Source organism: Lepidochelys kempii, chromosome 14 (genome assembly GCF_965140265.1).
Source record: "Lepidochelys kempii isolate rLepKem1 chromosome 14, rLepKem1.hap2, whole genome shotgun sequence".
Taxonomy (NCBI): Eukaryota; Metazoa; Chordata; order Testudines; family Cheloniidae; genus Lepidochelys; species Lepidochelys kempii.
Genome location: NC_133269.1, coordinates 39239916 through 39252880, shown reverse-complemented (window position 1 = coordinate 39252880; position 12965 = coordinate 39239916). Strand labels below are relative to the sequence as shown.

Below are 12965 nucleotides of genomic sequence, written 5' to 3'. Positions count from 1 at the left end.
CAGGGATTCTCCTTCCCCTAAGCTGCCCCTGCACCCATCCAGCACGTGCGCCAAGGAGCCCTGCAGCCTGCTGGGGTGATTTCAAAGGGCCCGGGGCAGCCAGCTGCCACCAGCACTAACAGGCACTGCTCTGGGGGAGGCCCTGGAATTCAGGTGGTGGGTTCCTGTTTGTGGGTTGCTAAGCAGAGACAGACACCCCTCTGCAGCCCAGATTTAGGCGCCTATCCATGAGGGGGTGTGGCTTAGGACACCCCTTTTCCCCTTGTCGGCATCTCCCATTGGCCAGCTTACAGGGCTCCCCGCCTTCTGAGCTGGCTTTTGTGAACTGCATTGTAAGGTGCCGTGTCGCCCATGCATTGGCTAGGGAGTTTAGGCCCCTGACTCAGCTCTGAGGGTCACAGTGCTGCTGTTCCTGTGATTGTCTCGCTGCCTAAAAATTACTCACTGTGACGTTCAGCATTGCAACACCCGAGTCTTGTCATGGATTGCCCTCTGTGCAACCAGTCACCTCTCCGCAGAGCACAGCTGAGCAATTCCTGATTCACACGGGTGTGCACAGGACAGAGGCAGAGCACAGGCTGGTTAGTGACACACCCCAGTAAAACACAAACTCTCCTCCTAGAAGCGCGATATTCCCTGTGGGGGCTGGGGGGACACAACCAAGTCAGAAAGCAAATCCCATGGCTCTGCCCCCGACAACTGCAGCTGGGACAGTAAAGTGGAACAAACAAGAAGAATTGTTTGTAATGTTTTATTTACAGTAATTACTAAATTACAACTCTGCCCATCAGAGTTGGCAGCAACAAGGGCCGGGTTCAATATCTAGGGGTTCCATTCCAATAACACAATGCAAAGCGGCTCGAGCCCCCACCCAGTGACCTGGGACAAATATATACCACCCCCGCTGGGCGCCTCCAAGAGGCAATACTTCCCCTCTCGCAAGCACATAGTCTGAGTGTAGCAAAAAGCCTTTTAATAACAGAGAGAAACAATGTGGCATTATGTTGGGGAAACACCACCAACAGGATTCCTAACACAACCCATGAGCAAAAAACCCACCCCAAGCAAATTGGGGCATGCCCTTTCCCTTTGGTTCTTGAGTCCAGCAACCCCGAATCACCCAAAGTCCCAAAAGTCCAATGACCCAAAAGTCTCTGTCCCTGGTCAGGACAGCCCCAGAGTTCAAAAGTTTATCTGCAGAGCTTTACCTCCCAACCTGGGTGGAGATGGGGAGGGAAGAGAGGTAAGGGGTACCTTACATGATCTGAAGCTGATAGCCCCACAGCTCCATAGGCCTTCGCTCCGCCCCACCAGCTGCCCCACAAACTGCTCCACCAGCCTGTCCACAAAGCACTCCAGCCGTCCCCAAACTGCTCCACAATATATCTTCAGGCTCCCCCACTACTTAACACAACACTCAGTGATTTCAGCTCTTAGTCAGTTCAGCTCTTTGGTGAATTCGGCTTGTAGTAGGAGAACCTCAGTGCTGGTGCACCATTAGCACAAAGTGAGCTCAGCAGCCTGTAACTAGACTCCTAATGGAATCAAAATCAGCTGATATTCCACAGTAGAGAAAGAAAAAAGTGCAATTAACATGTAAGGCCCTCACCAAGAGGCCCATGCTACCAAATATTAATACTTGTCCCCAGCCTCACTCACTTCACAGTTTTGGAACCCATGACCCTTGCCTAGCGAGTGCTACCAAGTTGATGGTGAGTCCTTCCATCATAACAAAAGGCCAAGTACAGTTCCAAGCACAGTTCCCATAATCAGGGTAATAACAATTTATTCTTCCTGCCCCAATAACAGAGACACTGGGGATCCCACGGCAGCCAAAGTGACCATTTGGGCAGCTATGGCCTCATTCTAGGCGGGGTGGGTGTGCCTATGCAAATGAGATCGGCCCCTGAAGTTCTTTTCCACAACTTACCACACCTCACCACCAGATGTCAGGGTGGAGCTCATCCTGACACTGCTTACACTAAAGGTGGTAAGTAAACGGAGCTGAGAAGGAGCCTTAATAACCACAGCATGGCAAGCAGTTCCCCAGCTACTGAGAACAGCTTTCTTAATGGCACTAAAATAGCACCAATGACCAGGAATTAATACAGGGAATTAATGAGTTACTGTCTCACTTTCAGTAACATGTCATAAATCTCTCTGTTCCCTTTCCTTTCATACTCTCCTTTTCTCTTCCTTTTTCTAACCCTCACTTCTGATCCCAGTTTATTTTCCTGTGTTTCTCCAACTCTCCTCCCCCACCCGTTACAGATCAGCCCCCATGGCTGATCCATTCCACCCCCTCCACCCCCAATTTTATCCCTTCCCCTCTTGCTGCCCCCAGGCTGGTTCTCCTGGGAGTTTCCTGTCACTCTTCTCATTTATATTTTCCACCATTTCTCCTGGACTCTCCCTTTATTCTTGTTTTATTTTCATTCACATTTGCCTTCTTGCTTCTTCTAATTCCCTCTGGTTAAATCTGCCCTGTCCCTGCCTCCCCCAGTGCTGCCAACCTCAGGAGCTCAAAAAAATCTTGAGACTGACCAAATGATGATGTTTTTAAGGTTATATAATAGTTTCTCCATCAATCTGCACCTCCTACCCATCCCCTCCACCAGTTGTTTTGAAGTGACTTGGGCCCCTGCGGCAGGAGCTCTGGCTGAGAGACCCCATGAGATCCAATCCCACAGATCTGCACAAACCGCTCCCTGCTGCTGCTTCTCCCCAGCCCCCCAAACCCTGATTGATTATTGCTGGTTCCTGCCCAGCCCCCGTCTCTGCCCCTCAGGGCCCCTCTGCCCCTCCTGCAGCCCCAGGGGTTCCTTCCCCTCCCCGTCCTGTGCCTGGGGCTGCAGAGAGGAAGGGGAAGGAGCTTCCAGAGGTCATAAGATAAGGGTTGGGTAGATGGGAGTCCTCCAAGGTCATAGACACTGGGGTCCGTGAGGCTAGAGAGGCTGATTTCTGGTTCCCCCCTCTGCTGTGGGGCTCAGGGGCACAGTCGGAGCCAGGATCCCCCCCACACCTGGAGCCAGGGGTGGATTCTCTCCCCAGGGACGGAGCCCGGCGGGAAAGTGAAGATCGGGGCCTCGTCAGCAGCATCGATAAATGTCACCTGCCCCCGGTCACAGTCCAGACAAACCCAGATCCTGCTGGGGGCCCGGCTCAGGGGCAGGGGGGTCTCAGGGGAGGTGAGAGCCCGGAACTGATCCCCACACCGCTCCACAGCCCAGATCCCCCCCTTTGGGCTATGGCTGATCCATCCCTTCCTCCCCACAGACTCTCTGGCCACCCCCACAGCCCAGCATCGCCCACCCCCGATCTCCACCTCCCAGCAATGTCTCCCTGCTGTGAATCCCTCACAGCCCAGCACCCAGGGCTCAGTGTCAAATCTCTCAGGGTTGTTGGGCAGTCGCTGCTGCGTGTCTCCCCATCTCACACTTTTCCGACCCTCAGACAGGACAAGGCTGGGATTAGCCGTGTCTGGATCCAGAGTCACATTCTCTGGGGAGAGAGAATCAGAGCATTAGGGGCAGAGCTTGGCCCTGGGGGAGGCTGGGGCCATTTCTCACACTCCCCAGCAGCCCTGTTCTGGCTGGGACAGGCCTGGATCGCAGGGAGCTGCTTCTGTTCTGGGCACCTGAGATTGAGCAGGGATGTCACTGCACTTCCTAAGTCTCTGTAAGGAGACCCACTTCATTAATTCCCATTTGCGTGCGAAAGCATCAGCTCCCAGCTACCCCTGTTGATTCTGCTCCATTCCCAGCAGGAGAGACACACCAAGAAAGGTTTTTGTGGGGAGGGAGCAGAGGAAGCAGGTACAGGTTTGAAGACCAGAGGAAATCTTCCTCCTCTAATGCAGTCTCCACTCCCAGGGCTGGGAACAGAGAGGAAGATGCAGCACTGGGGAAGAGCTGATTAACACTAGAGAGTAGGAGGTGGCATTGGGTGGGGTAGCTCCATCCCCAAACCAGAGAGAAGGGAGGAGCTGGCAGCATCAGAGGGAAAGGATCACCCCAATCCAGGAAGCAGCTCCAATGGGAGAGCCCAGCCCTGCCCAGAGGAAAGGCAGGATGTTGGAGAAGATCAATGGGGAGACTCCCTCCACCGGGGTAAAGCAGAGGGATGTGTCAGTCCTCAGGGCATTGAGCTCTGTTCGGGTGCTGCTCAGGGAGAGTGTTTCTGTTCATTAGCATGGGCATGAACTCAGCACTCGGGTTGGTGTCAGGATTATTTGTGTGATGTCAGCTTGGGATCTCCCCAGGTGTTCCGGCACCTTGGCAGAAGTTGGGGAGGGGGGTACGAGGTCGCAACACCTGTGGCCCTCCCCTCTCCCTGGCCCAGCCCCACTCTTCATCTTCTCACCGAGGCCCTGCCCCTGGCCAGGCTGGAGCCTTGGCCACTCTGGAGAGCCCCTGACCCTCCACCTTCCCATGTCCACTCTCCGGCGTGCACCACCCAGGGCGGGGGAGGGTCCGGGGGGAAGAGGAGCAGGGGTGGGGCCACTGAGAGGGAGAAGCACCAGGAAGAAGCTGCACTACACAGGGCGCAGTTGATCAGCCGCCCCTCCATGAAGCACAGCCAACGCTGCGATGCTCCACGCCTGCCCAAGGCTTGCAGTGTGGGGGGCCAACACGGCCCCCTGCCCCCAAACTATGCCCATGTTAAAAAGAGGGTGAGCTTGGCCCCCTAGCCCCCCATGTTCCAGTGCCCCTGGATCTCCTCACTGTGAGTAGGTTATTTTTAGGGCTGTGTGCGCCACAGCCACTGGTGATTTGGTTGGTAACTTTCGTTACAATCTCAGGAAGATGTTTTCACTGGAATTTTCTCCTAATTTAAAGACAGTCTCGAGCTGCAAACTCACCCTGTCTGTGTGCTCCTAGGGATTCCCCAATTTGTGTCTCCAGTGCAGACGGCAGAGTGTCTGGCGGGGGAAAGGAGAAAAGAGACGAGATTTCAGACTTTCGTATTTATAACAGTGTCCCCACTCTGAACGCATAGAACTGAGTTTTCATCATGACAGAGAAACAGATCGAGAGGCCCAGAGACACACTCAGGCATTTCATAGAAACTAACTGAAACCTTCTGTTTCCTTTCTCATTCAGCCATCTCTCAGCAATGGAACCAACGTCCTTTCAGCCTCACAACCATCCCAGGACACACAATCTGAAAGAGAGATTTACTTTTCCCCTCCTCATCCCCTCCCACCCTTCCAACTCCAGTTGGTTTGTCTCATTCACTCACAGCCTTTTGTCATAACCTAGATCCAGATCATACAAAGACTTTGGCAGAAAAGTAACTTTACCCACTTTGGTCCCTTTGGCCAGGGTCAGGCAGCATCATGTTGTGTGACGGACACTTGACAAAATTACCAGAGTTAGTGGCGGACATTGGCGGGGGGTTATGCCATTCAGTCATCATTCAACCCGTAAAATAACACACAATTTTCCACACTGAAAAAAACATAACCTAGCTCGTTAATAAATAATAAACAATAATAATAGTAATAAATTCAACTCAGGGGAGTGTTTTTGAATGTCCCTCTCTGCCGCAGTCAATATTGTTTTTGTGGGATGGGGGCATTGAAATAAATATTTCTCCTAAAACCATATTTCAGTGCATTGTTGTCTCTAGTCTTTTATTTTTCTCGTTTAAATAATATGTCTGATGGGAGGATGAGTGTCTCTGTGTGTGTGTGTCCCACCTCTACACCGCTTACCCCATGTCTCTCCCCTGTCTGTGTCCCTTACATGGGAGATCCCCCATCATGTCACAGGATGTGGGAAGCAGAGGAGGGGGGTCTCTCAGTGGAGCAGGGTTTCCCATCACCACACTGTGACCAGGGCACCCCTCTCCAGGCAGGAGGGATCCCAGGGTTGATGGGAACGTCCTCTGTCTCCTGACCAGGACAAAGGGTAAAGCTCTGGCTGTGGATCTCTTGTGAGCAGGGGCCAGGGTAGAAGAAATTCTTCTGTGGGGGCGGGGGGGAACTCAACCCTGGTGGCTCCCAGAAGTGGCATCCCACAGTCCCTCATCCCCGCTGCTCCTGGGAAGCTAGGCTGGGGGGGGGGGGTCTGTGCAGCTGTGGGAGGGGTAGCAATGACGGGCTGGAGCTTGGCTGAGGGGAGCTGTGCATCCAGCCACAGAGAAGTTAGCAAAGTCCAATACCCGCTGTGTGGAGACAAGGGGGAAAGTGGCGTGTGCATAATCAGTGGTGATAAACCAATCAGAGAAAAGAACAATAACACAAAAATAACTTGAACAAAAAAAGCCCTGCCAATGATGTGTTCATGCATGTGTAGTGTGTGACCTATATAAGGTACTTTGTATTCATACCACTCAAAGGTGATTGGAAAAGAACTAGTAAATATGCAGTTTGGATGTGTATAATATTCCAGAGATTGTAAGACGTAATTAGAGCTTCCTAGGAGAAATCCCCCGTGACCCACTTTTGCCCCAGGAGAAGGGAACTGACCAGCACTTCTTTCTATATGCGATGGCTAGTAGCAAATATCCCAATGGCTGGTGATGGGGCATGAGTCGGGGAGGGCTCCGAGTTACAGAGAAATCTTTCCCAGGTGTCTGGCTTTTGGGTCTTGCTGAAATGCTCAGTGTCCAACTGACCACCATATTTGGGATAGGGAAGGAATTTTCCACCAAATCAAATTGCCAGAGACTCTGGGGTTTATTTTTGCCTTCCTCTGCCGTATGGGGCACGTATCATTTACCGATGTTCAACTAGAAGAAATGGTGGATTCTCTGTAATTTGAAGTCTTTACATCATTATATGAGGGCTTCAGTAATTCAGCCAGAGTTTACGGGTAAATTGCAGAAGTGGGTGGGGAGGTTCTGTGGCCTGCAATGTGCAGGAGGTCAGAGTAGATGGATCATGATGGTCCCTTCTGACCTTAAAGTCGATGAGTCATTTCTTACTTTGTAACTGTAATCGAAAAGCATGTTTCTGGTGCAAACAAAGGTTTGAATTAATCAACCTGTGTGTCTTGGATCCAAACGTCTGGCCTTCTCACCCAAAAATTAAATAGAAGCATCATCTAAGTGTGAACCAATTGACCAGCACCATTCTCTTCCCACAGTCTCAGAGGCTCTTCCCAATTTCCATTCCTAGATCCCTTCTGGGTACCTTTGAACTTCCTCAGAGTCTTCATTAGCACAATAGTTTTCTGGGAGAAATCGCTGATTTGCTCTTCCAGTTCCAGAGAAATCTCCTCTGGCTGCTGGAACTTCCCCTTCTCACACCTGGAGAGAAACAATTTCACATGATTATATTTCATTGTGTGACTCATGATAAGTTCTGGCTAGTGAGTCGCTGCTCTAATATGCCTGGAGTTCAAATTCCTCGACTTCTCCCAGCCTCAGAGTAGGTGCAACACAGCCCATGGCCGTACAACCTTCCCTTCTCAGGACTCCTTAATATTCTTCAACTCTGGTCTGGTGAGATCAGCTCTGGGAACAAAAGGGGAATTGAGTCTCCATGGCCAATTCACTCTTTGGCCTCCATGCTCTGAGAGACAGGAGGTTCCTATGTAAAGTGACAGGTTTCAGAGTAACAGCCGTGTTAGTCTGTATTCGCAAAAAGAAAAGGAGGACTTGTGGCACCTTAGAGACTAACCAATTTATTAGAGCATGAGCTTTCGTGAGCTACAGCTCACTTCCTCAGATGCATATCGTGGAAACTGCAGCAGGCTTTATATATACACAGAGAATATGAAACAATACCTATTCCCACCCCACTGTCCTGCTGGTAATAGCTTATCTAAAGTGATTTCCAGCACAAATCCAGGTTTTCTCACCCTCCACCCCCCCACACAAATTCACTCTCTGCAGGAAATAGCCCAGCTTGATTGTCATGCACATTGTGTAAAGAGTTGTCACTTTGGATGGGCTATCACCAGCAGGAGAGTGAATTTGTGTGGGGGGGTGGAGGGTGAGAAAACCTGGATTTGTGCTGGAAATCACTTTAGATAAGCTATTACCAGCAGGACAGTGGGGTGGGAATAGGTATTGTTTCATATTCTCTGTGTATATATAAAGCCTGCTGCAGTTTCCACGATATGCATCTGAGGAAGTGAGCTGTAGCTCACGAAAGCTCATGCTCTAATAAATTGGTTAGTCTCTAAGGTGCCACAAGTACTCCTTTTCTTTATGTAAAGTGCTGTAGAAATCTGTCCACTAGGAACTAAACTGAGACACCAACTCCCCTGTCCCCAGCTCATTCCACACAGGTCTCCAAACTGTCCTTAGGCTGGGAAAGACTCAGGTGGGAAAGACTCTTGACCACTGCTGCCTTGGGCTGAATAGTAACCAGGGCCCCAGTAGTGACAGGCCCATATTCAATCCCCACAATCCTGAGGCAGCCACTCCCCCAGGGATGTGACATCTCGAGGAAACACTTGAGGTCAGTCTTTCCCACTGAATAGAGAATTCCAGAGTCTTCTGTACCAGGATGAGAACCTCAGGATTAAGTTTATCTGAGAGATTTGTATCCAAAATCCCCGTACATGTTGCTGTGGAGATGCAGTGCTAACATCATCTCCATGCTCTTCCCCAGCATTGCCAAGTATGTGTGGGAGTGAGAGAGCCACGTACCTACTCAAGGTGCTTCTGACATCCTAGAGGGGAGAGAGAGGAGAGAGAGATTAAAAAAAATTTCATACCACCTGACACACATTTGGGATTCCAGGAAAGGGATTTTGCAAATGCAGGGAAAATCAGCCCTGCCCTGGCCCCGGGGCCATGGTTTCACTGAGCTAATGGGGCTTTTCCAGCTCTAATATCAATGTGTCTGTGAGTCTGCAAAGAACAATAGTCATTCACATTTCAGCAATGCACACATTGAGTTACACTGAGATCTCTGACTGCTGGACCCCGGTGCCTGTACTTCAGGAGCTGTCCTGTCCCTGTGTTGGGATTTGGGATGTTTCTAGCTCAGTCTCACCTGCAGGAATTCACTTGCTGGCTTCTGACACTTCCCCTCTATCTCACTGATCAGCTCACTGAGACGGGAAATCCCCTCTGAGAGTTTGGTGATATTTTCATTCTGTATCTTCACAATCTCCTTGTCCAGCTTTTCCAGCTGGGCCAGCAGGAGTCGCTCTTGTTCTTCCAGGAGCTGCCGCAGTTGCTGAAATTGAGACACAATCTTCTGCCTCTCGGTTTCTGTCTGTTTCTAGAGGAAATAAGGAAAGGGCTGGTCAGGAACATGGATGGAGCCTGATGACCTTTCATATAGTCTTACAAGAGAGAGTTTCTTTACAATCTCTAACACATCTGTGTAGAGACCAGGCCATGAGCCGACAGGCCTAGTGCTCAGAGCTGCAGTCAGAAGTCAGGAACTACAGCCGAAATCAGAGCTGAAGTCAAAGTCAGGATCTCACCAAGGGTTGGGGCTACAATCGAGCTCAGAAGTCATGCCAAAGGCTGAGCCAGAATCAGTGTCTGGAGTCACACTGGGGATCAGGACTGGAGTCGGAATCAGGCAGCCATGCGAAGGGTCAAGCCAAAGTCAGACAGCAGTACTGCGGGTCACACACACACATTTGTGATACGCACATCTACACACACACACACAGAGTATCCCATGATCATGGAGAAACACACACAAGGCCACAGAGAAATCTACCAATAAACATCCCTCCCAGCTCAATGTCCCAGCAGGCGAAGAACAACAGGCACTGACCAGATACTCCCGGCTTCTCTCCTCTCCAGTCACTTTCAATCCCAGCAGCTTTTCTCTCTCTTCCCTCAGAGTCTTCAGATGGGCTTGTATTTTTTCCTGACAAACAGAAACGATTTTGTGGGTTTATTTTCAGGGTTGTAGGGGGTGGATGAGGTGTTTTTCCACCCAAAATTCTACACAACAGTCAGTCTTCCTGGATTGACTAGATGGGTAAGGCAATATCTTCTGCTGGCCCAGCTCCTGTTGGTAAAAGAGCTTCACACAACTCAGCTCTGGGGAACACACTCTTTCCCAGGCCTGAAGAAGGGCCCTGTGTAAGCTTGAAAGCTTCTCGTTCACCACAGAAGCTGCCATGAGCAGATATTACTTCACCTACCTTATATACCTTATAGTCTCATAGCCCGGGACCAACACAGTTACAACAATATTGTGTACAACAGTGGGTCTTTCTAGAGGTAGGACATCAGAGACACAAAGGAAATGAAACCTTATTTATGGAAATTGGGCGGGTTTTGTACTCAGATGGTTTGAAGTTATTATATCCACTTTCTCCATTGAGTTGAACCAGTGGAAAACTGGTGTCCCATGATGGTGAATCTATAAAGCTGTTTTTGAGAAGATTTAACAAACAGTGATACCAATCCCAGAAACCACCGGGGGCAGTCATATCGGGGGCAGCCATATTGACTTTCAGCCCTGTACCTCGGGGGGTGGGACAGCACTGATCTAAGGACTAGGGAAAACCCCATTAGATGTGTTGATTTGTGTTAGGAACAGCTGGGGTTTGCCCTAGTGCTGTTCTAGCCCCTTTCCCTGGCAATGGCCTCTGGGTAGCTACCCCAAAGTCCCTAGCAAAGACCCAGAAGCGGTGGATTCTGGCAGATTTCAAAGGGCTGCCTGGTGGGACGAACGGAACCACGTTGGCTGGTCCTTGCCCATGAACACAGGAGAACAGGTCAGAGTGGCACTGGTCCGCACGGCCCAGGGGTTAGTTTTGCTGATGATAAGTCTGATCCCAGTGGCATGTGGCATGGACTTGCACTGACTGGAGCCCTTGTGGGTGTGGACTGAAGGTGCTCGGGGTCCCACACCGTGTTCAGCCCAGTGATCTGCTCTAGTGCAGGCCGGCAGCATCTGAGTTTAACCCTCAAGGAGCAGCACAGGAGTTCAGAATCCCAGTGGAAACCTCCTCTCCCTGCCGGGCCTTAGACCTGTATCAAGGAGTCTTTTCCTCCTACTGTCTGGACTTCATCACTGTTCAGTGCTGCTGAAAGGGGAAGAGTAGCTAGTGGTTAGGGCACTGAACTGGGCCTTGGAAAACCAGGTTTTTATATCCAGCTCTGCCATTGATCTGCTGAGTCACCTTGGACAAGTCACTTCCCCTCACTGTGCCTCAGTTTCCCCTCCCACCCTTTGTCTGTCTTGTCCACTTAGACTGTAAATGGCTCGGGGCAGGGATTGGCCCTACCGGGTTTTGTGCAAGGCCCCACAATCGAGGTCAGATCTCATCCGGGGTCTCTAGGGGATGCAAATAACAATAAACACTGTGATACAACCAGTAATACCAGCCACAGCTTGTAACTCCCCCAATCAGCTTTCATGCAATGAAGGCTACACACAGCTGAATGACAGGGTTACACCATTAACCTGTAATTAACATCCAAAGTTATTACCCATTAGACTGGACAGCAACTCCCTACCTTGTACTCCTGGGCAGCTTCCTGTATGGGAACCACCGTGTGAGCGCGGTGAGCCCGGGATCTGTCACACACCACACAGATGGGGGTTTGATCCTCTTCACAGAACAGTTTCAGAGTCTCCTGGTGTTCCCCACACACCCCGCCCCCTCCTGCTCCCTTTGCTGCCTGGAAACTCAGCCGTTTGGCGATTTCTACGACATTTGCCAGCTGCCTGTTGGGCCTGAGGTTTCTCTGTTGCACAGTTTCTCTGCACTGAGGGCAGGAGGCAGCTGTGTCGGGTCCCTCCCAGCACTGGGCAATGCAGGCTCGGCAGAAATTGTGCCCACACTCCAGAGTGACAGGGTCTGTGAAATACTCCAGACAGATGGGACATGTCGCTTCCTCCTGGAGACTTTCCACGGGGCTCTCTGCAGCCATGGCTCCCTCTGGGCAGTGGGACAGGGTAAGTTACAGTTTCCTGAGTTCACACTATGCCCCACCTGCAGCAGCAACTGGGTGTTTCCTTGCCTGAAAGTGACTCCTGCTGTTTGCTGAGCAGGAAGGACCCAACCAATTTCACCCCTGGAGGCTTTCGTGAAAAATGTATCAATTCTGGGGGGATCAGACAATATTTTGGTCAGGCCAGAACTAATTAATGACACGAGACACTGAGATTCAAAAAGTTGAAGCTTTAAAACTGTTAAAATTGTCTGTGAGGAGCTAAATCTCCTCCCTCCCCCAGCAGCTCCCCCGGGGCAATGACCCAGAGCCTCCCCCACCACCACAGGGACCGAGGCTGAGAGTCCATCTGCTGGCGGCTCAGGGGCCTGTGGAATGTGCTGGGATCTCAGCCTGGGCCCTAGGGGGCAGGTGACCCTGTCACACAACCATGCCCAGCAAGGCCTGCTCCCATTTTCTCCCAGTTTGTGAGTCCCAGCAGAGAGACCAGGGACTGCAGGGAGACCAAGCTCCTGTCCCCCAGGTGAGGGCTGGGGCCCAGTGGCCGAGGGCAGCCGGTGTGAGGGGAGCTCGCACTAGGGGCCTGCAGGGTACGTGGTGTGGGATAAACAGAGACCTCTCAGGCCACTTGCCCATTGCGGCTGCAGCAGGGGATGTGGGGACAGACGGAGGAGGCCTGGGGCAGTCCGGGAAGCCGCCATCGGGGACACGGCGACGGAACTCAGCTGTGGCGGGGAAGCCGTGCTGTGCAGAGATGCTGCTGCGGATGCAGCTGGTTACCTGGGTCCAGCGCCACAGCAGGTTAACAACGTGGTTACTAGACGTTGCAGCTCAGCGGAGTGAAGTGCTGCCCTTTTGCTGGTCTCCGCGTGGCTTGAGATTTGCAGGCATCCCTCAAACACCTTTCCCCTGCTGCTGTCTCAGGTACCCGGGTCTTCACTCAGCATTGCAGAGCAGAGCAGATTCAGTGCTTTGATACAGGGTTACGGAAAGGAAAGAGACTGGTATGGTACATATCGTACCTGTAATTTCTTTCCCCTGGCTGTCGGATGTACCGTGTGCAGCTGGCTACTTAGAGACATTCAATCAGACAGCTGGGGTGGCCTTTTTGTGCTCTGCCCCTTTCTCAGTAA

General features: G+C 51.4%; 1 protein-coding gene across 1 annotated transcript; it reads right to left on the bottom strand.

The window, feature by feature from the left end:
• Positions 1-2331: 2331 nt before the first annotated feature.
• On the bottom strand, positions 2332-11847 carry LOC140898062 (zinc finger protein RFP-like). The gene is made up of 7 exons (XM_073311520.1): positions 11395-11847; positions 9695-9790; positions 8954-9184; positions 8605-8627; positions 7139-7254; positions 4862-4921; positions 2332-3501 (listed from the first exon to the last, which is right to left on the bottom strand). Exons 1-7 carry the CDS (start codon positions 11809-11811, stop codon positions 2987-2989), a joined length of 1458 nt encoding a protein of 485 aa, XP_073167621.1. The 5' UTR covers positions 11812-11847; the 3' UTR covers positions 2332-2986.
• Between the last annotated feature and the right edge of the window lie 1118 nt (positions 11848-12965).